Source organism: Equus asinus, chromosome 28 (genome assembly GCF_041296235.1).
Source record: "Equus asinus isolate D_3611 breed Donkey chromosome 28, EquAss-T2T_v2, whole genome shotgun sequence".
NCBI classification, from domain to species: domain Eukaryota; kingdom Metazoa; phylum Chordata; class Mammalia; order Perissodactyla; family Equidae; genus Equus; species Equus asinus.
This window is the reverse complement of record NC_091817.1, coordinates 15,600,653-15,627,073: the sequence shown is the minus strand read 5'-3', so window position 1 is coordinate 15,627,073 and position 26,421 is coordinate 15,600,653. Positions and strand designations below refer to the sequence as shown.

At 37.9% G+C, this 26,421-nt stretch overlaps 2 protein-coding genes across 5 annotated transcripts in view; one reads left to right on the top strand and one right to left on the bottom strand.

Annotated features, from left to right (window-relative positions):
* ITFG1 (integrin alpha FG-GAP repeat containing 1) overlaps positions 1-26,421 on the top strand; it is a 284,107-nt gene that overhangs the window by 36,162 nt on the left and 221,524 nt on the right. The window lies entirely within an intron of this gene.
* Positions 11,503-15,890, bottom strand: LOC106848208 (zinc finger and SCAN domain-containing protein 4-like). The gene has a single exon (XM_070500708.1). It carries the CDS (start codon positions 13,394-13,396, stop codon positions 12,077-12,079), a length of 1,320 nt encoding a protein of 439 aa, XP_070356809.1. The 5' UTR covers positions 13,397-15,890; the 3' UTR covers positions 11,503-12,076.

Here is a 26,421-nt window from a genome sequence, read left to right as displayed (position 1 = left end):
CTTTTAGAACTTGAAAGTTCACACTGAGAATGCCTCCCTAGTCTCTTCACTGAACATGGTGGATAGAGCTTGTTAGGCATTTCAGGGACATGTGTTATGACATTGGGATGGCGAGGGAAACATGACCTGAAAATGTCTTTCCTTTATTTCTCGTTTTATTGAGATGTAACTGACATACAGCCCTGTGTAAGTTTAGGGTGTCCAGCATAATGACTTGACTGACAAATATCCTGAAACGATTACCCTGATAGGTTAACATGCATCATCTCCTATAAATATAGAAAAACAAAACAAAAACACACACACACAAAATATTTTTTTCCTTGTGATGAGAACTCTTAGGATTTACTCTTTTAACAACTTTCATATATATCATACAGCTGTCTTAACTATAGTCATCATATTGTATGTTACATCCCTACTATTTATTTATCTTATAACTGGAAGTTTGTACTTTTTGACCAGCTTCATCTAATTCCCCCTTCCCCTACCCCCCACCTCTGGAAACCACAAATCTGATCTTTTTCTATAAATTTGGTTGCTTTTGTTGTTGGTTTTTCTTTTTTTTTTTTTTAGATTCCATATATAAGTAAGATCATACAGTATTGGTCTTTCTCTGACATATTTCACTTAGCATAATGCCCTCAACGTCCATCTGTGTTGTTACAAGTGGCAGGATTTCCTTGTTTTTTAAAGCTGAATAATATTACATTGTGTATATACATATATATGTACCACATCTTCTTTATCCATTTGTCCATCGATGGACACTTGATTGTTTCCATGTCTTGGCTATTGCAAATAATGCTACAGTGAACATGGGGGCGCAAATATCTCCTGAACATAGTGTTTTCATTTCTTTAGGATATATTCTCAGAAGTGGAATTGCTGGGTCATATAGTAGTTCTTTTTTTAAATTTTTTGAGGAACCTTTATATTCTTTTCCATAGTGGTTATACCAATTTACGATCTCATCAACAGTACCCAAGGATTCCCTTTTCTCTACATCCCTGCCATCATCTGTTATCTCTTGTCTTTTTGATGCTAGCCATTCTAACAGGGGTGAGGTGATATCTCATTGTGGTTTTGATTTACATTTCAAGATAACCTGAAAATTTCTTTAATATCACAAATGCCTCTCCACTCATTCATCAATTTCAGTAATTATTTACTAAGCCTCTCCTCTGCAAGGCATTATGTTAAAAACCAAGTGTTCAAAAATGAAAAGCAAGATAGACTCAAGAGTTACAGTAGCATGAATCTCAAGGATGTCATTATACCAAGACATCACTCTATTTATGCCATATTTAGAAGTTTAAGCTTGATTTTTAAATACACTGGTTCATATCTTAAATGTTTTAAAATGCAGCAGAATTTCAGAACCAGGTGTACATTAATACTCAAGAGTATCATTTGTAGTGCACTTGGATGGAGCTATAGAAGATTCTTCTCTTTCTTTCCTTACACTCCTGTCCTCTCATGGCTTTAAGCATCATCTACATGCCAAAGACCCCCAAATTTATATATCTCCAGGCTGGACCTCCCTTCGAGTTCCAAAGTCACATATTCAGCTGCCTACCAGCCATCTCGACATCTCTGTCTGTGTCTGATAAGACATTTCAGACCATGTTTCCCAAACTGCATCCTTGATCTTTTCCTTCAAATCTCCTTAACCCATAGTCTTCCCATCTCCCTAAATGGCAGTCCCATCCTTCCAATTCCTCTGTCAAATGTTGGAGTCATCCTTGCCACCTCTTTCTATCATACCTAACATCAAGTCTGTCAGGAAATACTATTCATTGCTTTCAAACTGTATCCACAGCCTGACTACTTTTCACCACCTCCGCTGTAACCGTCCTGGTCTAAGACAACGTCATTTCTCACCTGAATTATTCCAGTTACCGTTCTCTGCTTTTGCTCTTGTTCCCCTATGGTCTGTTTCAACACCTGAGCTGCTGTGATCCTCTGACAGTGTAAATCAGGTCATGTCACTCTTCTCAGAGTTTTCCAGGGGCTTCTTTTTTATGTTTAGAGAACTAGCCAAAGTCTGTAAAATGGCCTCCCAGGCCCTGCATACTTTGGCCCACCATCACCTCTCTGACTTTCTATTCGATTTTCCCACTTGATGTTTTGCACCAGCCACACTGACTTCCTTGTTGTTCCTTAAACACTACAAAGCAAGGTCCAATCTCAGAGTTTGGGTCAAGTAACTATTTTCTCTGCCTGGAATATTATTCCTCCAGATAACCATATCACCTCTTTCAAGTTATTTCTCTAAATATTTTCACTTCCTTCACATCTAACCTCAAATTTCATCTTATTTCTCGTTGATGCCTGCTGTATTCAAAATTGCCACTCTCTAGCACTTCCCTTTGCCCTTGCTCTGCTTTAGTTTTTCTCCAAGGCCCTTTAACTTGCTGAAATACTGTATACTTATTATTTTTATTATAGCTTCTCTTACTATAACACAAACTCCATGGGAACAGGGATTTTTGTTCTGTTCTGTGTCATTTCTCCAGTGCCTAGAGCAGTGCTGGCAACAAATGGGGACTTGGTGGATATCTACTGAATAGTCAAGTTTTTTTACATCAGAACAGAACCTGAAGACAGAACATGTTTGTAAGTGCTCAAACTGTCCCGAATGGATAGGCCTCTTTCAGGTAAAGATTTAACAGCTAACAAAGGTAGCTCCTGATGAAAATGGTGTGTGTTTGTAGACGTTCCAGCATGTATTATTGAGTGGATTTTCTTTAAAAAATCCACAAGAGGGTTCTCAGAACTGTATACAAAGCTTAGGAACTTTGGCTGTTGGCAATTTTATCTAAGCAGATGTAGAAAATAATGGAGACTTTTTCAAGAATTCTGTCCATTTTTCTAAAAATACAAATTAAACCATTCCAACCCTTAAGATATCGTAAGGTTATCTTATAAATCCCTTGTAAATGCATTCAGTTTGAACTGATTAAAATTCTGTTGTAAATAATAGTTGATCTCTATCAGCAAAGATGAAGAGACCTGTTTACTAAAAACTGCTGTTGTTTCTGATGTTATTCTGTTCTCTGATAAGGTTAGGGCTCCAGGGAGACAAAGTAATAGGGAATATTTTTGTAAGCATCCAATAACTTCTCTGATACTTATACTTGTTTATTCCTAAAGACTTCTGAGAGAAACTTTACAGAGATATTAGTCTGTTGTAGCAATATTACACTTGCTTATTTCATAGCTGTTAGTACCCATTATTGGTACCTGGGCTTAATCCAGGCATGTCCAGTCCTTCCTCATACCCTCGCCAAAAATGTAGTGAATCTTCCATAAATTTTTTAGTCTTTATCTGAAATAGAGTCAGGAATTAATAGTAAGAATAATCGCTACCATTTATTGAGCACGTAGAGGAGCCTGGACCTATTCTCAGTAGTGTATATCCACTCACTTATTTATTCCTCACAACAACCTTATGGAACAAGTTCTTTTATTAACACCATTATGCATGTTGTGAAGCCAACGTACAGAGGTTAAGTAACTTCCCCAAGGTCATACCCTGGAAACTGAGAGCCTCTCTGCCTCTAAACTTTCAGTGTATTATACATTTTACATAACTGTGTAGAGCTGTATTCTTAACATTGTTGTGATCCCAAACACCTTTGAGAATCTGGGGGAAGTTATAGCACCTTTCCCAGGAAAAATGCCCATAACAATTTTATGTTCATGAACACCATGAAACCTCTCCATAAACTCCCTAGAATGTCCCCCAGTGAAGAGTAAAGTAATGTAGCTCGTTTTAAATACATAAACATTACAGGCATATGTGATGCAGAAAACAAAGTCGCACATTACCTGAGACCCTAGATATTAGAAATCAGAGAAATTAAGTAAAAACCACAAGATAGCATTTTACATTCATTGGATTTGCCAGAATTATTGGACTGCTCTTATTACACAGTGAAAAAATTAAAAAACTGAAGCTTGTATATATTAACATGAATGAATCTCAGAAACAATGTTGAGCAAAAGCAGTCTCAGAATTGTGATAGCATTTAGGTAGAGTTTAAAAGTATACAAAATTAAATAATTTGTATTGTGTACTTGTGGGTGTGTGAAGTAAAACCATAGAGGAGTAGGGAAATAAACAGAAAGTAACCTTTGTGGAAGAGGAGTTAGAAAAGATTCAGCAGAGAACGCTGGATTTGAGTTGCAGAATGGTGATCTGTTCAGGGAGCAGAGGATATTTGAGTGTTTATTTTATTATTCTTTACATCTTTGATAGATTGTTTTTGTTGTGTGAGTTATTTCACAATTTTAAAAATGATTCCTAAAATAGAGGGTCCAACTATGCATCCATTTTCTAACTTTTTTTCACTTAATTTCTTAGAAACCATTCTATCTCAGTACTTAGATCTACCTCATCTATGTCATAACTAAATTATATTCTCTTATGTGAACATATATTTCTTTTAATGTACTAATTCTTGCCACTAAAGAAAGAGTGGAAGGGTCCCCAGTAGTAAATACGTACTTAACGTATTCTGGTTTGTGAACGGATTCCCTGCGTTCATGAGGATTTTGTGTATTGTTTTTATAGATATTACTAACCATCAGTGTATTTAAGGCTGTTACTTTGTTGATTTAAAATTTAAATTTTACCTACAACTGTGTACTGGAGGGCTTATGGGAAGAAGAAGAGGAAAAAAAGAAGATTGGCAACAGATGTTAGCTCAGGTGCCAATCTGTAAAAAAAAAAAAAAGAAAGGAGTCTTGAAAAATTTTAAATTTTGTTGGTTTAAGCTTTATTTAAACTTTAAGGAAACACATGCTGTAAGGCTAGTATACCATTATATGTAATACTAACTCTGCTTTTGGTTTGCTTGTGTTTGACACAGCACTCTGCATTCAGCACTGACTTCTTTTTTCTTTTCCCTACTTTTTATTCTGAAAACTTTCAAGCATTCAGAAAATGTTTAAAAGATTATTAAAATACTCTTCACGCAGATGGAACAATTTTTAGCATTTTGCTGTATTTTCACATATGTACATACATGTGTGCATGCATACTTATGTATGTAAAGAGAGAACGTTTTCCTGAACTATTTAAAAGTGAGTTATGGACATTTTGACACTTCATTTGTGAATACCTTAGCGTGCATCTTTGAAGAATAAGGATGTTCTCCTACGCAACCACAATACCATTATTCCATCTGAGAAAATTAATGATTATTGTACAAAATCATTTAATAACCAATCCATATTCACATTTTCACAGTCATCTCAAAAATACCTTTCATTACTGCTTTTTTTTCCCTATTTAGGACCCAGTCAGAGCTCACGTATGCATTTGGTAGTTATTTCTTTATGATCTTTCTTTATCCAGCTTTATATACCCTTACTTTTTTTTTTTTTTTGGATATTGATGTTTTTGAAGTGTCCAGGCCACTTGTATTATAGAATATCCCACATTCTGGATTTATCTGGTTGTTTCCACATGGCTTTAACTTTTGAGCACCAACTTCTTATAGTAAAAAATAGAATAATAAGCTCCAATAAGCTCAGTGTTGTTGGCTTTGTATGTTTTGACAAAATAGATGAACCCTTTTTGTTTTCATTATGAAGAAAGAGAAGGAACAAATGGTAAAAGTACCACAAATATTGTCTTTTTTAAGAAAATCGAAGTATCAAATATAATAAGTGCTTATTATATCAGTTGTATTTCCACAGAGAAAACAGTATATTGGCCATAAGCAATTATAGAGTCTCGTAATCTTTTAAAAAATATAAAATATCTCTGTTACTTTTTTTCTCATTATATTAGTGCAATATGTTAGTTATTGTATAGAAATAACAGCATGGTATTTCCTCCTTTGATTCAAATAGTTTGTGGTATTTGTTACATGAAGTATGACTTTTTTCCCCATGTATTAAAAACCAGCTATATTTCAGTACATGAGATATTTGTATTTTGTACATCTCTTCTTTGGTTCCATGCAAAGATACTTGACATTCATGTTTTATGGTTCTAGAAATAAGAACATAGTCTCCTTATGTGCATAATCAATTTAGTTATTTAAATCACTAATACATTGTGTTTATGTAAAAGCTATTGAGATCAGACAAGCAGTTGAAGTCAGTTGGGCATTTGGTACCAAATGGAAATATATTCCAGATATTTATAATCACAGAAAGGTGAGTGAACGTTATTTAACACCATGCACATGCCTCTGGGTGGCAAGAGCCAAGGTTCTGTAGGGAGCGTTGGCTGTGGCATTCAACCAGGTGAGGCTTTGGGTTCTGTCCCTCACAGCTTGGGTTTTGGGTAAATCCCGTTTGTTCTTTGAGACTCTGTCTCTTCCTTTGTAAAAATGGTGATAGTTCACATAGCCTGATGCAGTGGCTTTAGAGTGTGAAATATGGATTTGTGAGAATGTGAATATGGATTGGTTATTAAATAATCTTATGGAATAGCTATTAATCTTCTCAGATGTAATAGTGGTGTTGTGGTTGGGTAGGACAACATCCTTATCCTTAAAAGATTCATTTTAAAGTATTCACAGGTAAAGTGTCAAGATGTCCATAACTCACTTTCATGGAAAAGATGATTATATTTGAACATGAATACTTTAGATCAGTTTGCTATAAATATTTTTATAAGACTTCGTGTATGCTTCAGAAAGTATGTCCACTTATATTAACAGCAATGGGAACAGTATAAAAAGGAAATCATTCATTTATTTTCTAACATGAATGAAATTCAGGTTATAAGTTTAAAGATAATGTAACTGGCCAATGTATGTGTCAATTTTATATTATTTTATTATTGTTCAATTTTAAAGACATATGACGTGGCTAGAAAAAGTAAACTATGTATGTATATATGCTTTTCATTTCATTATTTATAAAATAATGAAATTTATGAAATAATTTCATTTCATTATTTATGAAAGCTACTATTCCATTACATTTGTTTCATTTATAATGTTGTTTAATTATGTTGAAATATGAGTTAAAAGTGGACAAATGAACTCAGTATAAACACAACCTGGTTATTTAATTTTCGAGTTTTTTTGTTTTTCTTTTTTTTTTTTTTACGCCATCCCCTCACATGTGAACCTAATCGCCCTTTTTGCCTTCCCCCGCCCTTTCCCCTCTGATAACCACCAATCCAGTCTCTATTGCTGTGTGTTTGTTTGTCATTGTTTTTATCTTCTACTTATGAGTGAGATCATACGGGATTTGACTTTCTCCCTCTGACTTATTTTACTCAGCATAATACCCTCAAGGTCCATCTATGTTGTCACAAATGGCCGGATTTCATCATTTCTTACGTCTGAGTAGTATTCCATTGTGTATAAATACCACATCATCTTTATCCATTCCTCCCTTGATGGATACCTAGGTTGCTTCCAAGTCTTGGCTATTGTGTGTAATGCTGCAGTGAACACAGAGGTGCATGTATCTTTATGCATTCGTGTTTTCAAGTTCTTTGGATAAATACCCAGCAATAGGATAGCTGGATCATATGGTAGATCTATTCATAATTTTCTGAGGATACTACAAACTGCTTCCCATAGTGGCTGCACCAGTTTGCACTCACACCAGCAGCGTACAAGGGTTCCCTTCTCTCCACATCCTGTCCAACACTTGTTTCCTGTCCTGTTAATTATAGGCATTCTGACCAGAGTGAGGTGATACCTCATTGTACTTTTGATTTGCATTTCCCTGATAGCTAATGATGTTGAGCATCTTTTCAGATGCCTGTTGGCCATCTTCTTTGGAGAAATCTCTGTTGAGATCTTTCGCCCATTTTTTAATTGGGTTGTTGGTTTTTTTGCTGTTGAGCAGTATGAGTTCTTTGTATATTTTGGATATTAACCCCTTATCTGATACATGGTTTGCAAATATCTTCTCCCAATTGTTAGGTTGTCTTTTCATTTTGTTGATGGTTTCCTTTGCTGTGCAGAAGCTTTTTAGTTTGATATAGTCCCATTTGTTCATTTTTTCTTTTGTTTCCCTTGCGTGCTCAGACATGGTACTTGAAAATATGCTGCTAAGACCAATGTCAAAGAGTGTACTGCCTTTGTTTTCTTCTAGAAGTTTCATGGTTTCTGGTCTTATATTCAACTCTTTAATCCATTTTGAGTTGATTTTGGTGCATGGTGTAAGGGAATGATCTACTTTCATTCTTTTGCATGTGGTTGTACAGTTCTCCCAACGCCATTTATTGAAGAGACTCTCCTTTCTCCATTGTATGCTCTTGGCTCCCTTGTGGAATATTAGCTGTCCATAAGTGTGTGGGTATATTTCTGGGCTCTCAGTTCTCAATTCCATTGATCTGTGTGTCTGTTTTTGTGCCAGTACCCTGCTGTTTTGGTTACTATGGCTTTGTAGTATATTTTGACATCAGGGAGTGTGATACCTCCAGCTTTGTTCTTTTTTCTCAGGAATTCTTTGGCTATTCAGGGTCTTTTGTTGTTCCATATAGATTTTCGTATTCTTTGTTCTATTTCTTTAAAACTGTTGTTGGAACTTTGATAGAGATTGCTTTGAATCTGTAGGTTGCTTTAGGAAGTATGGACGTTTTAATGATGTTAATTCTTTGAATCCAAGAACACGGAATATGTTTCCGTTTCTTTGTATTTTCTTCAATTTCTTTCAACAATGTTTTATAGTTTTCAGTGTATGGATCTTTCACCTCTTTGGTTAGCTTTATTCCTAGGTGTTTTATTCTTTTGGTTGCAATTGTTAATGGGATTATATTCTTTTTTTTTCCTTTTTTTTGAAGATTAGCCCTGAGCTAACTGCTGCCAATCCTCCACTTTCTTCTGTGGAGGACTAGCCCTGAGCTAACATCCATGCCCATCTTCCTCTACTTTATATGTGGGACGCCTACCACAGCATGGCTTGCCATGTGGTGACATGTCCGCACCTGGGACCCAAACCGGCAAACCGCCGGCTGCCAAAGAAGAATGTGTGCACTTAACCGCTGCGCCACCAGGCCAGCCCCTGGGATTGTATTCTTAATTTCTCTTTCTCCTGCTTCATTGTTAGTGTACAGAAACGCAACCAATTTTTGTATGTTGATTTTGTATCCCATGACTTGACTGTATTCCTTTATTGTTTCTGAAAGTTTTTTAGTGGATTCTTTAGGGTTTTCTATATATAAAATCATGTCATCTGCAAAGAGTGACAGTTTCACTACTTATTTTCCAATATGGATCCCTTTTATTTCTTTTTCTTGCCTGATTGCTCTGGCTAGGACTTCCAATACTATGTTAAATAAGAGTGGTGACAGTGGACATCCTTGTCTGATTCCTATTCTTAGAGGGATAGCTTTCAGTTTTTCTCTATTGAGAATGATATTATCTGTGGGTTTGTCATATATGGCCTTTATTATGTTGAGGTGTTTTCCTTCTATACCCATTTTATTGAGAGTTTTTATCATAAATAGATACTGTATCTTGTCAAATGCTTTCTCTGCATCTATTGACATGTTCATGTGATTTTTATTCTTCATTTTGTTAATGTGATGTATCATGTTCATAGAATTGCAGATGTCTAAGCATCCCTGCATTCCTGGAATGAAACCCACTTGATCATGATGTATGATCTTTTGAATGTATTGTACTCAATTTGCTAGCATTTTGTTGAGGATTTTTCCATCAATGTTCATCAGTGATATTGGCCTGTAATTTTCATTTTTTTGTGTTGTCTTTGTCTGGTTTTGGTATCAGGATAATTTTGGCTTTGTAGAATGAGTTGGGAAGCTTCATCACCTCTTCAATTTTTTGAAAGAGTTTGAGAAGGATAGGTATTAAGTCTTCTTTGAATGTCTGGTAGAATTCAGCAGGGAAGCCATCTTGGCCTGGACTTTTTTGGGGGGGGATGTTTGATGGCTGTTTCGATCTGCTTACTGGTGATTGGTCTATTCAAATTCTCTACTTCTTCTTGGTCCAGTTTTGGAAGGTTCTATCTTTCTAGGAAATTTATCCATTTCTTCTAGATTATCCAATTTGTTGGCATATAGGTTTTCATAATATTCTCTTCTTATCTTTTGTATTTCTGAGGTGTCCATTGTCATTTCTCCTATTTCATTTCTGATTTTATTTATTTGAGCCTTCTCTCTTTTTTTCTTGGTGAGTCTAGCTAAGGTTTTGTCAGTTTTGTTTATCTTTTCAAAGACCCAGCTCTTGGTTTCATTAATTTTTTCTATTGTTTTTTTTAGTCTCTATTTTGTTTATTTCTGCCCTGATTTTTATTATTTCCTTCCTTCTGCTGATTTGGGGCATTGTTTTTTGTTCTTTTTCCTGTACCTTTAAATGTGTTTTAGATTGTTTCTTTGGGAATTTTCTTCTTTGCTGAGGTAGGCCTGAATTGCTATAAACTTCCCTCGTAGAACCGCTTTTGCTGTATCCCACAGATTTTGGTATGTTGTATTTTCATTTTTGTTTGTCTCCAGGAATTTTTTTATTTCTCTTTTGATTTCTTCATTGACCCAATCGTTGTTCAGTAGCATTTTGTTTAATCTCCACATCTTTGTGGCTTTTCTGGTTTTCTTCCTGTAGTTGATTTCTACTTTCATACCTTTGTGGTCAGAAAAGATGCATGGTGTTTTTTCAATTTTCTTAAATTTATTGAAACTTGTTTTGTGGCCTAAAATGTGATTAATCCTGGGGAATGTTCCAGGTGCATTTCAAAAGAATGTGTATTCTGTGGTTTTTGATGGAATGGTCTATATATATCTACTAAGTCCATCTGGTGTAATGTGTCATTTAAGGCCACTGTTTCCTTATTAATGTTCTGTTTGGATGATCTATCCATTGGTGTAAGTGGAGTGTTAAAGTCCCCTACTGTTATTGTGTTTCTGTGTATTTCTCCTTTTATGTCTGTTAATAATTGCTTTATATATTTAGGTACTCCTCTGTTGGGTGCATAGATATTTACAAGTGTTAGATCTTCTTGTTGGATTGTTCCTTTTATCATTAGGTAGTGCCCTTCTTTGTCTCTTGTCACAGTTTTCGTTTTAAACTCTATTTTGTCTGATGTAAGTATTGCTACCCCCACTTTCTTTTCTTTGCCATTTGCATGGAATATCTTTTTCCATCCTTTTACTTTCAGTCTGTGAGTGTCTTTAGGTCTGAAATGTGTCTCTTGTATGCAGCATATACATGGGTCTTGTTTCTTTATCCAATTAGCCACCCTCTGCCCTTTGATTCGAGCATTTAGTCCATTGACATTTAAAGTAGCTATTGCTAAATATGTATTTATTGCCATTTTGTTACTTTTTGTTTCTGGGTGTTTTAGTAGTTCTTCTCTATTCCTTTCTTTTCCTCTCACTCTCTTCCCTTGTGGTTTGATGTCTTTCTTTAGTGATATGTTTGATTTCTTTTCTCGTGCTTTTTTGCTTACTTATTATAGGTTTCTGATTTGTGATTACTATGAGGATCCTGTATAATATTCTATGTATGTAACAGTCTGTGTTGAGTTGATAGACTCTTCAACTTGACCTCTTTCTAAAAGCTTTACTTTTTCACTTCCTTCCTCCCACATTTTATGTTTTTGAAATCATATATAGACTCTTGTTTAGTGTGTCTATCCATTACCCTCTTATCATTGAAACAGGTGATTTTAGTACACTCATCTTTTAACATTCATATTGTCTTCACAGGTAGTTGATCTGCTACCTTTACTATATTTTTACCTTTACAAGTGATTTTATTCCCTGGTTTTTGCGGGGAGGGGGTGGAGTTGATAATTTTTTTATCTCTCTTTGTGGTTATCGCTTTCCCACTTAAATCAGTCCCTTCAGCATTTCTTGTAGAACTGGTTTCTTGGTGATAAACTTTTTTTTTTTTTTTACACATTCATTCATTTATTCAACAGATATTTATTGGTCATTTGAAATGTCTCAGCCACTTTCCTAGGCACCTGAGATACTTTAGTGAACAAAACTGAGAAATTGCCTGCCCTCATTTAGCTTACACTTTAGTGGAGTGAGACAATAAATGGAAAATATAATCAGAAAGTTATAAGATGTGTTCTAAATAGAGAAGTACTAGGAAATACATATACCTGTACAGATTCGTATACATTACATTGGGACTGTACCCGAGGAAGCATCTGGTGTGGAGGGAACACTTTTGAAAGCAATTTTCTGGTGAGTCCTCAGGTGGCGGTGGTAGGTGGATGACTGGCGGTATCTTCTCCGGCAAAGGGAACACACATAGGGCTTCTCCCCTGTGTGGATTCTCTCATGAGCCCGAAGGTTGGTTTTGTGGCTGAAGGACATTTCACATGTGCTGCATTTGAAAGGTTTCTCTCCTGTGTGAATCTTCTGATGCACGCGTAGGTCTGATGCCTGGAAGAAGCCTTTGTCACACTGGCCACAAATAAATGTCCTCTCATTATTGTGTCTTCTTTGATGGGCTTTTAACCGAGACAGATACCTAAAGATCCTGGGACACTTCTCACATTTGTATGATTTGGGGGCTCTGTGGGATCTTTCTTGGTGTCCCCCACATGCTGAGTTTCCCTCAATGCTCTGGTGGGTAGGAACACACTCAGGCATAACCTGGTTTGCCCGGGAGAGAAACCCTGGTCCCACCTCTATAACGACATCTTGATAAGGGGGTCCTTTCAGGGACTCTTCCTGGGACCTGCAGGTGCCTAGACCTGCTCTTCTGGAGCTGAGTGGATTCTCCAAAGGAACACCTCCCTCTCCAGGCCCAGGCCGGTTCTCTCCCTGGATGATGAGTAGGGAAGGCGTTTGATTGCCTTGACTAGTCATACTGTCATTTACTTGACAAGTTTTCAAAGAAATGTTGCCACCATTTTCTTTATCTTCATCTCCTTGTTCTGTTTCCAGGGAATGATCTTTGGGAGTCCGGAAAGGGGTCCCCATGTTCTCTCCAGTTGGGGTTCCTGTTAACAACTGTTTTGTGAGGTGAACGATGACTTCTCTTAAGGGCATGTTCTCAGAAAAGAGAGCGTCCTGCCCCTGCATGCAGACGTGGACTAAGCAAGGTGGCTTCATGCCATCATCGGTCAGATCTTCCATGAATTTCTCCAGGTTTCTGCCACTTGATTCCCATTTCTCTTTCAACATGGACCTGTCACTGCAGTAGCCATTGATCATAAATTGTTCCAGGACCAAACAAGAAATCATTTCATCCTTGCTTTGTTTTTCTGGCTGTAGCCAGGAGTGAAATAACTTATAGAGTCTTTGCAGTTCCTTCCTTGTACATGAGTTCTTGCCAATTTGAAATAAGCTGTGTTGAGTGCTCGGGAACTCAGAGATCCCCTCCCCCTCCTGGACAGCAGGTACTTGACTGGGATTAAACTCGTGATTTTCTGACCCAGGATCATTCCTGGATGGTTCACCTTGAAATGAGATTCTGAGATCTAAAGCCATTCTCAAAAGAATTCTCGGAGAGACACAACTTCAGGGATTCAGTCTCTGATGACTTGTTTCTCTGGGAATCTGTTTCAACAACTAGCGGATGCTTACAAACTCCTTGAATGAACGTCAAAGAAGGGAATCCTGGGCTGAAGGTGGAACTGCTGTGTGACTGGCTTTCTGTACTGGCTTCATCTGGTGATAAACTTCTTTAATTTTTGCTTGTCTGGGAAGCTCTTTATCTCTCCTTCCATTCTGAATGACAACCTTGATGGATAGAATATTCTTGGCTGTAGGTTTTTTCCTTTTAAAGTCCTTTTAGCACTTTAAATTCATCATGCCATTCTCTTCTCGCCTGCTGGGTTTCAGCTGAGAAATCCACTGATAGCCTTATGGGCTTTCCTTTGTATGTCACTTGTTGCCTTTCTCTTGCTGCTTTTAAGATTCTCTCTTTATCTTTAACTTTGGACATTTTAATTATAATGTGTCTTGGTGTGGGCCTCTTTGGGCTTATTTTGTTTGGAGCTCTCTGTGTATCCTGTACTTGGATGTCTGTTTCCATCCTTAGGTTAGGAAACTTTTCATCTAGTATTTCTTCAAATAAATTTTCTGCTCCTTTGTCTCTCTTTTCTTGTTCTGGGACACCTATAATACAAATGTTAGTGTGCTTGACTTGTCCCAGAGTTCCCTTAGACTGTTCTCATTCTGTCTAATTCTTTTTCCTTTCTCCTCTTCAGCTTGGGTGATTTCCTCTAGTCTTTCATCTAGCTCACTGATCCATTCTTCTGCATCCTCTACTCTGCTGTTGAGTCCCTCTAAAGAATTTTTCATTTCCAGCGTTGTATTCTTCATTTCTGATTGGTTCTTTTTTATATTTTCCACTTCTTTGGCAATGAGCTCACTGTGTTCATCCAGTCTTCTACCAATATCTGTGAGCATCCTTATGAGATTTTGTTTGAACTCTTTGTCAAGTAGGTCGCTTATTTCTGTTTCATTTATTCCTTTTTCTGGGGTTTTGTCCTGTTCCCTTGCTTGGAATCTATTCCTTTGTCTCCTCATTACGGCTCTTTCTCAGTGCTTGTATCTATGTGTTAGGGTGAGTCGGCTATGTCTCCTGATCTTGGAGAAGTGGCCTTATGTATGAGATGCCTTATGAGGCCCAGCAGTGTGCTTCCCTCTCATCACCTGTCCAAATGATCCAGGAGTGACCCCTTTGTGGGCTACTTGTGTCCTTCTGCTGTGACAGGGTTGCTCTTACTGCAGGTACCCAGGGAGTCTAATCTTTCCTTCCCTGGCTAGCTGTTTGTAAATCCAGTTTGGGGAGCCTTAGCACCGTTGGCTACAAAGTCTATCAGCACACTCCTATTGCAGTTTTCCTCTTAATTGGGTTGGTGCCCACTGTAGCTGGTTGCTAGGCTCAGGGGTTTACAGTTGCCATAGGCCTCAGACCTACAAGGCTGTTGTCTGTTCTCTTAGGAGTGCAGCTGAGTGGGGCTGGCCCTAGGCATGGGGCACTCAGTTTCTTCAGGCTTTGGAAGATGGGGCTGATCCTTTTTATGGTTATTTGTGAGGCACAGATCTTCTGTGGCTGATAAGCCTCACCCCCCATAGGACTACACATACCATCAACACAGTCCTGGTGCATGCACACTTCCCAGCCCCCTGGAACATACCCCGATGCCCCACTGCAGAGGCCCCCACCTCTCCACCAATGCCCCCCACAGTTCTCCTGGTCCTCACATAGGCCCTGCCCCACAGAGGCAGACACACTCTTCTGCCTGTAGAGGATCAAGGCACCCAGTCAATGCAGGCTGACAAGTAGCCTGAAGGCTTGCTGTTGGGTGGGGCCAGTCCCTAAGGGGGGCTGCCTGCCCTGGCTGAACTGGATTAAATCTGTGTCTAGTGGGTGTGGCAGACCCCTGGGCTACCAGGCCAAGGGAAGAACCTCAGTGGCGTCCACTGGGGTCTGTGTCAGCATGCCTGGACCAGGTCATAACAGTGGCCCCCACCAATGTCTCAGTCTCCAGAGAGGTCACTCCTCTCACCAAGAGGCCCCCAGAGCCCACCAGGTGAGTCTCGTTTCGCCAAAGGACTGTCAGCCTTCTGTCTGGTGATTTTAGGTTACTGAAATGGTGAGTTTGTGTGTGGACCCTTTAAGACCCGGGTCTTTTCAGCTTTTATGTGATAGCTTTTCTTGGTGTATCCTCGCTGCAGTTAATAGCCAGCGAGGCCAGACAGTAAGAGCCTCGTCTCTGTTGGGCTAAGTCTGAAGGACGCTTATAGCTGTATCCGCCCCTACTCTGGACCTCACTCCTCCAGGGAGGGTGGCTCCCGCCTGGCCAGCTGAGAAGCTCCGCTGCTCCCAAAGGTGGCTTTTTTCCCCTCCAGCAGGAATTTCTGCCTCTTCCACCTTCGTCAGGATTGTCCCTTGTTGTGGGGGTTCTTTTTATCCAGTTTTCAGTTTTCTATCCAGGGTAATTTTTCCAAAAATAGTCATAACCTGATTGTGTTCGTGGGAGGAGATAGTTCAGAGTCTGCTCACGCTGCCATCTTGACGAGATCTCCTCCATAACTTACTTTCAAATAGTTTCTGACTGAGAACTATAGTAAGAAAATATTTTATCTCATAACCTGTACACAAATAGTTACACCATATATGTTTATAGGTGTATACCTATATGTGTATAAACATTTTTACATAACAAGGCTTACCTGTGTGGGGGGTACACTTTACTTTAAAATATTAATGATACTGATTTTATGAGCCGCTAGAGGGTAATGACTCTTGGTTTGAAAACACTGTATAAAGATTCAATCAGTTTCGGATTCTACTACCAAAATGATTCTGCCACTTTGGTCATTCAATCAGCAAACATTTATTGAGCGATTATCTTGTACCTGTGTGCACAAAACTGGCAGTCCCTAAGCTTGTGGAGTTTGTAGCCCTTGGGGAAGAGAGAAAAATAAACAAGAAAATGTGTCATTGTGAACTCTCATCTAAGCCACAAAGAAACTCCTAGGCAAGGTGTTTCACATGGGCGTGTGAAAGATACCAAGGAGAATCAGCTTTAGATCGGGCATAGGAGCTTGTACAATGTGAGTTCAGCTGAAACTGGAAGGAAAGGACTCAGATAACCAGAGCAAGAATGAAGGAAAGCTTCAGAGGGGCTCTTGAAACTTGTCTTGACTAGACGAGTTTGAAAATTGTGCTTTAAGTTGTGCCTCAGAGGTCACTGATTACTTTTTAATGAACTAATTGTAATTAACCACATAAATAATGCTTTGCATAAATCATTTTCCCAAATGATTTTAATCTTCGTTCTGTTTAATAGTTATCCCCATGGTCCACCACCCTCACCAGATTTCAGGCTTTGGTCGCATGGACATACCTAGTCCTTGTCTCCCAGAACTCCCGACCACAGCTCCTGTCCTCTGGCTCTTATTTAACCTCTTGGCAGCATCTGACGCAGCTTTTCTGTTCTTATAGCGCTTGCTTTCTTTAGCCACTGTGAAACCTGGTTTTCTTTCTTTCAGAACCCTCTGTGGGCTCCTCTTCCTCTGTCTAACCCATAGATGTGGGTAAAGCTCAGGATTTTGTCCTCAGCCCTCTCCCTTTTTGCACTAAACGCTCTCTTTGGCCACTTCATTGATTTGCCCACTTCCACGGCTGACATCAGTTACGTTAGTTATGCCACCAGCTCCCAAATTTCTCTCTCCTATCCCAGATCTCTTTTATGGATTTTAACACTCCTGTAACCCACAAGCATTTCAAACTCGACATGTCCAAAAGAGAGCATGTTCTCTTTCCCTCAAATCCTCCTCACCCTGCTTTTCTTCCTCTCACAGTGGGTGACAGCATCATCGGCCCAGTTGTCAAGCCATTTACAAGAGTTATTCTTATTCACCCTCTTTCTCATTCCTCACATCTAGTCAGTTCCAAAATCGTCATGATTTTGCCTCCTGAAAACCTTTTGAAACCACTATTTCAACTACTCATGTTTAGACCACTGTTAGATCTTGCTTACTTTACTGTGGCTGTCTCCTGACTGGTCTCATCGCCACCAGTCTCCTCCTCTTCATAACGTCTAACATAGAGATTTGATCTTATTACACCCTTATTAAAATCTTTTAGTGGCACTTGATTGCCAACAGGAAGAATTCCATGCTCCTCATCATGTCACACAGGCCCTTCCTGGTCTGGTACCTGCCTGGCTCCAGCCTTAGCTCTCTCTCACCCTCATCTCTTTCTCTGTGCTCCTGCCACATGGAACTTACACGCTATTTCTTCTGCCCAAGACACTCTGAACTCCTCCACCTCCTTTCCCCTGGCTGACTTTTACTTATCCTTTGGCTCTCAACTGAGACTTCTCTTTTTTCTGGGAAGCTTTCTCTGACCCCCCAATGTAATGGATACTACTCTGTTATAATTGCTCATTTGTCTTTTCCCTCCAGTACAGTGTCAGCTCTTAAGGAGAGTGGCTCTGTCTGCTCTGTTCACCGTTTTAGCACCAGCTCCTGACACAATGCTGGTGCCTAGTGATACCTATTTGATTGACAAAGGAAGGAATGAAAGTGAGAGAAAGCCAGTTACAAACAAAGACGTGTACCGTTGTGGTTAAGAATGCAGGCTTTGGAGTCCACTGGATCTGGGTTCCAGTCCTGGCTCTACCACTGACCAGCCAAGCAAATTATTTCACCTAAGCTTCACTTTCCTCATCTGTAAACATGAGGATGTTAATACTTTCTACCTTGCTGGGTAAGTAATAAAATTAGAGAATGCATGCAAAGTACCTAGCACAGTGCCTGTAGCATAATTAGTATACAGTAAGGCTAGCTATGATTTCATTCCATTCTAATATATGAACAGAAAGAAATAAGAAGGAATCTGATTATCACTGTATTCTTTTTGACGATAAAAGCACACATACGTAGAGGGCTACATGACCCCACAGCCAGAGATTGCTTGGTTAATATCAACAGACGTGATGCAAACTATTATGTGTGGCCCTCAACCCCTGAAAATACTAGTAAAAGGTAACTGTCTTCCCAGTTGGATAAAAATACAATTATCGTATGAGGTAAAACAAAGTCTTTACTTGTTTAAGGATCTGTGAGCCTAACTACAGTATATTAAAAATGTGCTTTATACATGTGTGCTGCATGAAATAGAAGGGCAACTTCATTATAGCTGATAACAGATGGAAAAGATGTAAGGTTTCTGAACTTTTTCTCATGGAAACTACTGCCTACTAAGGTACGTCTAAAAGTGTTCTTTCTTTAAAAAGGAAAATAAAATGTAGATTTCTGTTAAAATTCACTGAACAGTATTGCTCCATTTACCCTTTATCTCATTTTCACTGAATTATGTATTAATAGATGATACTGATTAATTTACTTACACCTTGGTAACATTTCTTATACTCTTGCGATCTGTCAGAGAAGGCCTGGCCTACTCAAAATTTCATCTCTGTAGAGAGGGAAACACTTACCTGAGCTGACTCAAAGCACAGGGAGAGAGGCTCTCTTTCTCCTTCCTGATGTGGAAAGTTCTTCCCATTATTGGTTTTATCTAGTCTGATCCATGTGTGTAGTTTGGAGAATTGAGCTTCTCTCTCTGATTAATGTTAACTAAAACATTGTCTGGTGAATAAGTTTTCCCTGAGTATAGAAAGAGCACCATTGAAATAGTACTAGCTCTTTAATGTCATTAGGGCCCTATTTGGTTTGCTGGAGGAAGGAATAAGTGACACTTTGGCATTATGGTTATCATTCTGAACAGCATGCCTGCCAGTGGATTAAATCTTTACCTGTCAGAAAGGATCTGATTTATTTGGGGGCATTATTGCCTTGGTGACCCTGTTTGGTGTCTAATTTGTTTTTGGAGAAGAATAAAAAAGGCAACCTGAATCAAGTTAATATTTTCTTCTTAGAAACAGATTGCCTTGGTTATATTCAGGCTTTTATAAATTATTCTCATTTTAGAAAGTAACTGCTAACTGAAGCGAGCCAAACAAACTTGTAGAACAGCTAAAAACTGATAGAAATTCAGAAGCTTGAGTTGTTAATGATTTCCTTCTTGAAGAGATTGAAGAAGTTTAGTGACCCATGTTTTAGTTTTCATGAGTATTTCCAGAATTCAGCAGTACAATTTGCACTCAATTTTTCGGGAAAGATTTAGGTGCTTCTTACATTAATTCATGCCTTTTTTTCTTTTCCTGCCTCATGCTTCCTTCTATTTCATTGTTCCTCAGCACCTCTAAATAGACACTGGGAATGAAAAGAGGAAATTCAAGTTTTTTGTGTTTTCTCTATTTTTAGTGGTTGAAGGGTGCATGTGGCAATGCTGTTAAAAGCAGTCTAGCTTCAAGTCTGAATTTCAAGCTAGCCTACCATGTGTGCATAGTCAACTGTGGAACATGCCGTCTCTATCCAGGGCCTTACTGTTCTGTGAGGTGAGACATCAATGAAGCATTCAAGAGTGATTAAAGTCATGCTTAAGTGCTGGTAAAGTGAAAAGACAAATTATTGGTAAGACTATAATTGTAAAGCCTCCCAACTTAATGGTGTTTGTGTCCTTTCTTTGCTCAGAGACCTTCAGTGGTTCAGAGGATGAAGATCCTCTAAATTAGATGCTAGGTCCTTAGCCTGCGTACACTGTCAGCCTAGCCTCCTTTCCACCTTTATCTCCTGAGTTGCCCTGCTGGTATCCTACGCTTCAGCTGAGCTAAGCTGCTTTTGCCTGAGTGTGCTCTAGTTTTCCTCCTTGCCGTACCTTTGCTTATGCTGCTTCCTCCACCTCAGGGTTTCTCAACCATGGCATTATTGACATTTTGAGCTGCATAATTCTTTGTTGTGGGGAGCTGTAATATGCATTGTTGGGTTTTTAGCAGTATTCCTGGCCTCTACCCTCTAAATACCAGTAGTAACCAAAAATGTCTCCAGACATTACCAGATGTCCCTGGGAGGCAAATTACACTTACAATTATTTCTGTCCTATCTTTCTGAAAATCTCCTACTCCTTTGAGGGTTCTGTCACCAAGCTACACCAACCACTTTTCATTTTTTATTACTAACACCTACCAGTTTTCTAGACTATTGGAGATATAAAGCCTCCCAGACAGTTGTCTAACTCCTGCCATCATTTTAGATGATTTCATTATCCCCACAGATGACCCACCCCAGCACCATGACCTGTTCACCTACCTCAGTTCACTCACTGTACCTTGTAGGTACCAGAAAATATACCGTCCCAAAAATCACTTATCAAATATCCCACTCGTCTACCACCACCTGCTATCCTTCTAGGCTGCCTGCTCAGGTGCCTTCCCTGCAGCGCTTCTTAGACTTCATTGAGACCTCCAGCCCACTGAAACTGACTCGCTCTGCTACTTTATGTCCACTCCAACCCTCCCGCCTCCAGCCTCCACTTCCCTCCCTATCCATGGTGCGTCATTATAAACAGTCTCTTGCAAATACACTTGACTTCTCTCATTCTCCCACACTCAGACACTCTACTCACTGGTAAACCCAGCCACCTACAGTTTTTCTCCAAGAAAACCACATTATAATCATTGAGTTCGAAGTCTATCCCTGATCTCAGTCTCACAGTCTAAAGTCAAGCCTCCGTTTTATTCCATGTCATAGTTTCTGAACTTCTTCCTCACTTTGTCACAGTTTGAAATTAAAGTCTCCTTTCTCATCCTGATTTATGTCAGGTGGTCTATCTCACTCCCTTCCCCTCTTCCCTTCCTGCTAAACTTGGAGAAGAAAGCAGTGCACACATTTCAACAACCATTAACAGCTGGACCTGTTCTGTTTTGGCGTTTAGCAATGTACTTGCTCTGAGTAGCTTCAGAGACAAATGTAGACCTCCCTCCCACCCCACCCCATATACTTGATAACAAGGGAGAGATGAGTTTTCTGCTACTATCAAGGAGACTAAAGTAATGAAATATCCTTTGGATAACTGAGTAGATGTAAATTGGGTCATCAGATATCTAAATCTTTAGGCAGTCTTTTGCCAGGAGACTGATATGACATTTAGTAGCAGGTTGTGTTGCATGGTTTGATATTTCTTCACACCTGCTTTCTGAATATAGTTATGTTCTTAATCTGATACCCAGGGTTGCATACTGCTGACGATAGACACAAGGCAATAATACTGTATTTTCCACATAAATGGAAGGAATTTTTGGAAACTCAGCTTTTTTAACGTTTTGAAATTGAGTATTTTTATTATTAATTGAACTGTAGAATAGAAACTTCATTTTAAAACGGTAATTGGTGCCCTTAGATAGCCAGCTCTTACTGACTGTATAATAATGAAAATAGAATTACATGTTTTGCTTCTATAATACAGTGTTTTCCATATATTAATGTACCCCAAACAGTGATCTTAATCACTAAAGATTACTTTCAATCTTTGTCTATAATTATCAGAATTGTGCCGACATTTTAACTGTTACTAGTTACCTTTGCATTGGTTTAGATTGTAATACAGACTGTTAAATCAAGTTTGTATGCCTGGGCACTTTGCCTGAATTAGAATGTGACACCTGCTATGTTTTTTAATCTGAGTGACAGCTTATGGCATCCCTCAAGCAGCACACATTCTGCCAATAAACATAAATGATTATGATAGCTCAGCATATTTTTAAAACCCAATGTGATGCATATAAAATAAGTAGCTTAAATTGTTTGAATTATTATCTAGTCTTAATCAACATGAACTAGGTCAGGTTCTATCCATTATAGTTGGTTTACTATGAACTTAAAGTCTATAAACATTAAACACTCTGGACCTTGAAACTGTTACACTGGGTACAGCTAAGCAGAATATAAAATTAACATGTAACTTAAGTCATTCAAAAATGTTTTGGCAAGATGTTTACATTTCTCTTAGTAGAAACTGTCTATAGTCATAACACACTCTCACTTCGTGTTGTATATTGGCCTGCAAAATAAAACTGTCTAAAGGGACAGATTTAGTTGCACCATTCTTAACCTTCCCCTAAAACCAAAAGAGTTAATTTTCCATTAATGTTTTTTGAAGGCTAGCTGAAATCATGGAGTAAGAAGAAACTTTAGCTTTTAATGACCGGAGATCTCATTTCCACTCTTTTAGCACCAGAGATCTCAGGTATCGTTCATGGAGCTTGGGCACTTTGAGATTTTTGAGAATGCTTTTAATATCCAAAGTTATTAAAACATGGGGTAAAATGAGCTAAAAACATACAGGAGGACTTTTTACAAATTAAGAGATCATCTTTTTGTTTCAATTTGATTTTTGAAAGAACCTTTGTTGCAGTGCTTCTATCAACTAATAGGACCTGAGCCCTTGCACTCTAGGAAAGTGCATAGTGCCTGGGACATGGCATCCGGTCATAATTCTTAAAAGTGTGCTTTTTCTTTCTGTGGCCTCTACCTAAAGTGAAATAGAATTTTGTTTCTGAAATAAACTTTAAAGTGGAATTAATTTGTGTCAGTGAGTCACTTCAAATTTTAAAACAAAGCTATCAGGAAGGGCGGAGCAAGCTGAGGTAGAGGGCATTTTTTGACTCCTGAGAGTTGTAAGCTATCAGCTGACTTAAAAGTCTATAATGTTTCCCATCAATTTAGTAATGATGATCAGTATGCCAAACACACACACACACACACACACACACACACACACAGTTTTTTCCCTTAAAAGCAGCACAGAATATATCTGCAAAACAGTTCAGTTAGATCTAACTTTAAATTTCTCTATCCTGTTAGACCAGAGTTAATTTTTTATGATCATTAGAAATAATACAGATGAAGGAAATAAATGAGTTCTCTTACAAAAACATTTAGAGTATGAACTACTAAACATAAAATGAGTTCTTAAATCCTGCTTCTATTGAGTACATCCTTTCCATTGCTCACAAAAGCATTTCTAGTTGTTGCTCTTAGAATAAATGGAAATTCCGGTGTACATAGCAAAGTATGGTATGTTACATGAAATGTTTAATAACCCAAAGGATAAGTCCTAATCTATTTTCATAATTGATAACTCAGTGTACCTAAAGAGACTTAAATTAAAAGCTATATATTTTAAGTGACACTGACCTGTTAATGTGTTATGATTGCCTATGGTTTTATTAATCCCCAAAACATAAAACAGCGAAATGTTTGAAGTTTGTTGTGATTCCATGATCTTGTATTTAATGACTGAGTTTACATTTATGGTGACATAAGGTCGCTCTTTTTTTGTTTATAAGAATTTTTAAGATTTTATTTATTTTTTACTTATACAGCTAACAAGATTTACCACCTAATCATTTTTAAGTGTACAGTTCAATGGTATTAGATACATTCATAGTGTCCTACCATCACAACCATCCTTCTCCATAACACTTATCATCTTCTAAAACTGAAATTCTTTACACGTTAAACAGTAACTTCCCATTTTCTCCTTCCTCCAGACCGTGGCAACCACCATTGTACTTTATGTCTCTGATTTTTTTTTGAGAGGTTGGGGGGGTGTGTGAGGAAGACTGGCCCTGAGCCAATCTGTTGCCAATCTCCCTTTTTTCCCTTGAGGAAGATTATCACTGAGCTGCCATCTGTGCCAATCTTCCTCTGTTTTATGTGGGATGCTGCCACAGCATGGCTTGATGAGTGGTGCTAGGTCCGCGCCTGGGATCCAAACCCACAAACCCTGGGCCATTGAAGCAGAGCACTCGAACTTAACCACTTTGCCACCAGGCCAGCTCCTATGTCTCTGTGATTCCGATTACTCTAAATACCTCATATGATTCATAAGTGAATCATAAAGTATTTGCCTTTTTTGTGACTGGCTTATTTCACTTGCCATAATATCCTCAAGGTTTATCCATGTTGTAGCATATGTCAGAATTTCCTTCCTTTTTAAAGCTGAATAATATTCCATTGCATATGTACCGCATTTTGCTTCTCCATTCATCCATTGATGGACACTGGATTATTTCCACATTTTAGCTCTTGTGAATAATGCTGCCATGAACATGAGTGTACAAACATCTTTTGGAGACCCTGCTTTCAAATGTTTTGGGTATACACCCAGAAGTGGAATTGCTGGATCATATGCTAATTCTATTTTTAAGTTTTTGAGGAACTACCATCACAGCAACTTAACCTTTTTACATTCTTTGCAGTAGTGCACAACGTTTCCAATTTCTCCTCACATTTGCCAACATTTATTATTTTCTGGTTTTTTCATAGTAGCCATCCTACTGGGTGTAAGGTGGTATCTCATTGTAGTTTTGATTTGCGTTTCCCTAATGCTCAGTGATCCTGAGCATCCTTTTATGTACTTACTGGCCATTTGCATATCTTCTTCAGAGAAGTGTTTATTCAAATCCTTTGCCCATTTTTTAATCAGGTTTTTGTTGTCGAGTTGTAGGAGTTTTCTATATGTTCAGAATATTAGTCTCTTATCAAATACATGATTTGCAAATATTTTCTCCCAGTCTATGGGATGCCTTTGTAGTCTGTTGATATTGTCTTTTGATGCAAAAAATTTTTAATTTTATGATGTCTATTTGTCTATTGTTTTATGATGTTTTATTTGTCTATTGTTTCTTTGTTGCACGTGCCTTTGATGTCCTATCTAAGAAATCATTGCCAGATCCAATGTCATGAAGCTTTTGCCCTGTATTTTCTCATAAGAGTTTTATACTTTTGAGTCTTACATTTAAGTTTTTGATTCGTTTTGAGTTAATTTTTGTATATGGTGTTAGATAAGGGTCCAACTTTTATTCCTTTGCGTTTGGATAACCAGTTTTCTCCGCATCACTTTTTGAAAACATTTGTCATTTTCCCGTTGAATTGTCTTGGCACCCTTGTCAAAAATAATTTGACCACTTATACAAGGGTTTATTTCTGGCTTTTCTGTTCTATTCCATTGGTCAATATGTCTGTCTTTATGCTAGTACCACACTGTTTGGTTACTGTAGTTTTGTAGTAGGTTTTGAAATCAGGAATATAAGTCCTCCAGCTGTGTTCTTTTTCAACATTGTTTTGCCTATTTGGAGTCCTTTGAGATTTCATGTGAAGTTTAGGATGGGTTTTTCTGTTTCTGCAAAAATTGACATTAAAATTGTGATAGAGATTGCACAGAATCTGTAGATCACTTTGAGTGGATTCACTTCTTAAGAATAGTGTCTTCCAATCCATCAACATGAAATGTGTTTCTATTTATTTATGTCTTTTTAATGATTTCTTTCAGCAATGTTTTATAGTTTTTATTATATACATTTTTCCCTCCTTGGTTAATTCCTAAGTATTTTATGCGTTGTGATTCTATTGTAAATTAAATTGTTTTCTTAATTTCCTTTTTGGATTAATCATTCTTAATGTATAAAAATGCAACTGATTTTTGCATGTTAATTTTTTATCCTACTATTTTGCTGAATTCATTTATTAGTTCTAACAGGTTTTTTGTGCAATCTTTAGGGTTTTCTACATATAAGATCATATCATCTGTGAACAGAAATAATTTTACTTCTTCCTTTCCGATTTGGGTGCCTTTTATTTACTTTCCTTGCCTAATTGCTCTGACTAGAACTTCCAGTATTTTAATAGAAGTGGTGATAGCTCTCATCCCTGCTTTGTTCTTGGTCTTAGAAGAAAAGCTTTCAGTCTTTCACCTGTATGTTGTTCATTTTGGGTTTTTCATGTCTAGCTTTTATTACGTTGAAGCAGTTTCCTTCTATTCTTAGTTTGCTAAGTGTTTTTGTCATGAAATGCTATTGAATTTTGTCAAATGCTTTTTCTGCATCAATTGAGATGATCATGTGTTTTTTCCTTCATTCTGTTGATGTGATATATTTTATTGATCAATTTTCATTTGTTGAACCATCCTTGCATTCCAGGAATAAATCCTAGTTGGTCATGGAGTATACTTCCTTTGGTATGCTGCTGAATTCTGTTTGCTAGTATTTTCTGAAGGACTTTTCCATCAATGTTCTTACAGGATATTGGTTTGTAGTTTTTTTTTCCTTGTAGTGTCTTCATCCAGTTTTGGTATCAGGGTAATG

Coding starts and splice junctions, on each gene's coding strand:
- LOC106848208 (XM_070500708.1), bottom strand. CDS start 13,396: ATGGCTTTAGATCTCAGAATCTCATTTCAAGGTGAACCATCCAGGAAT.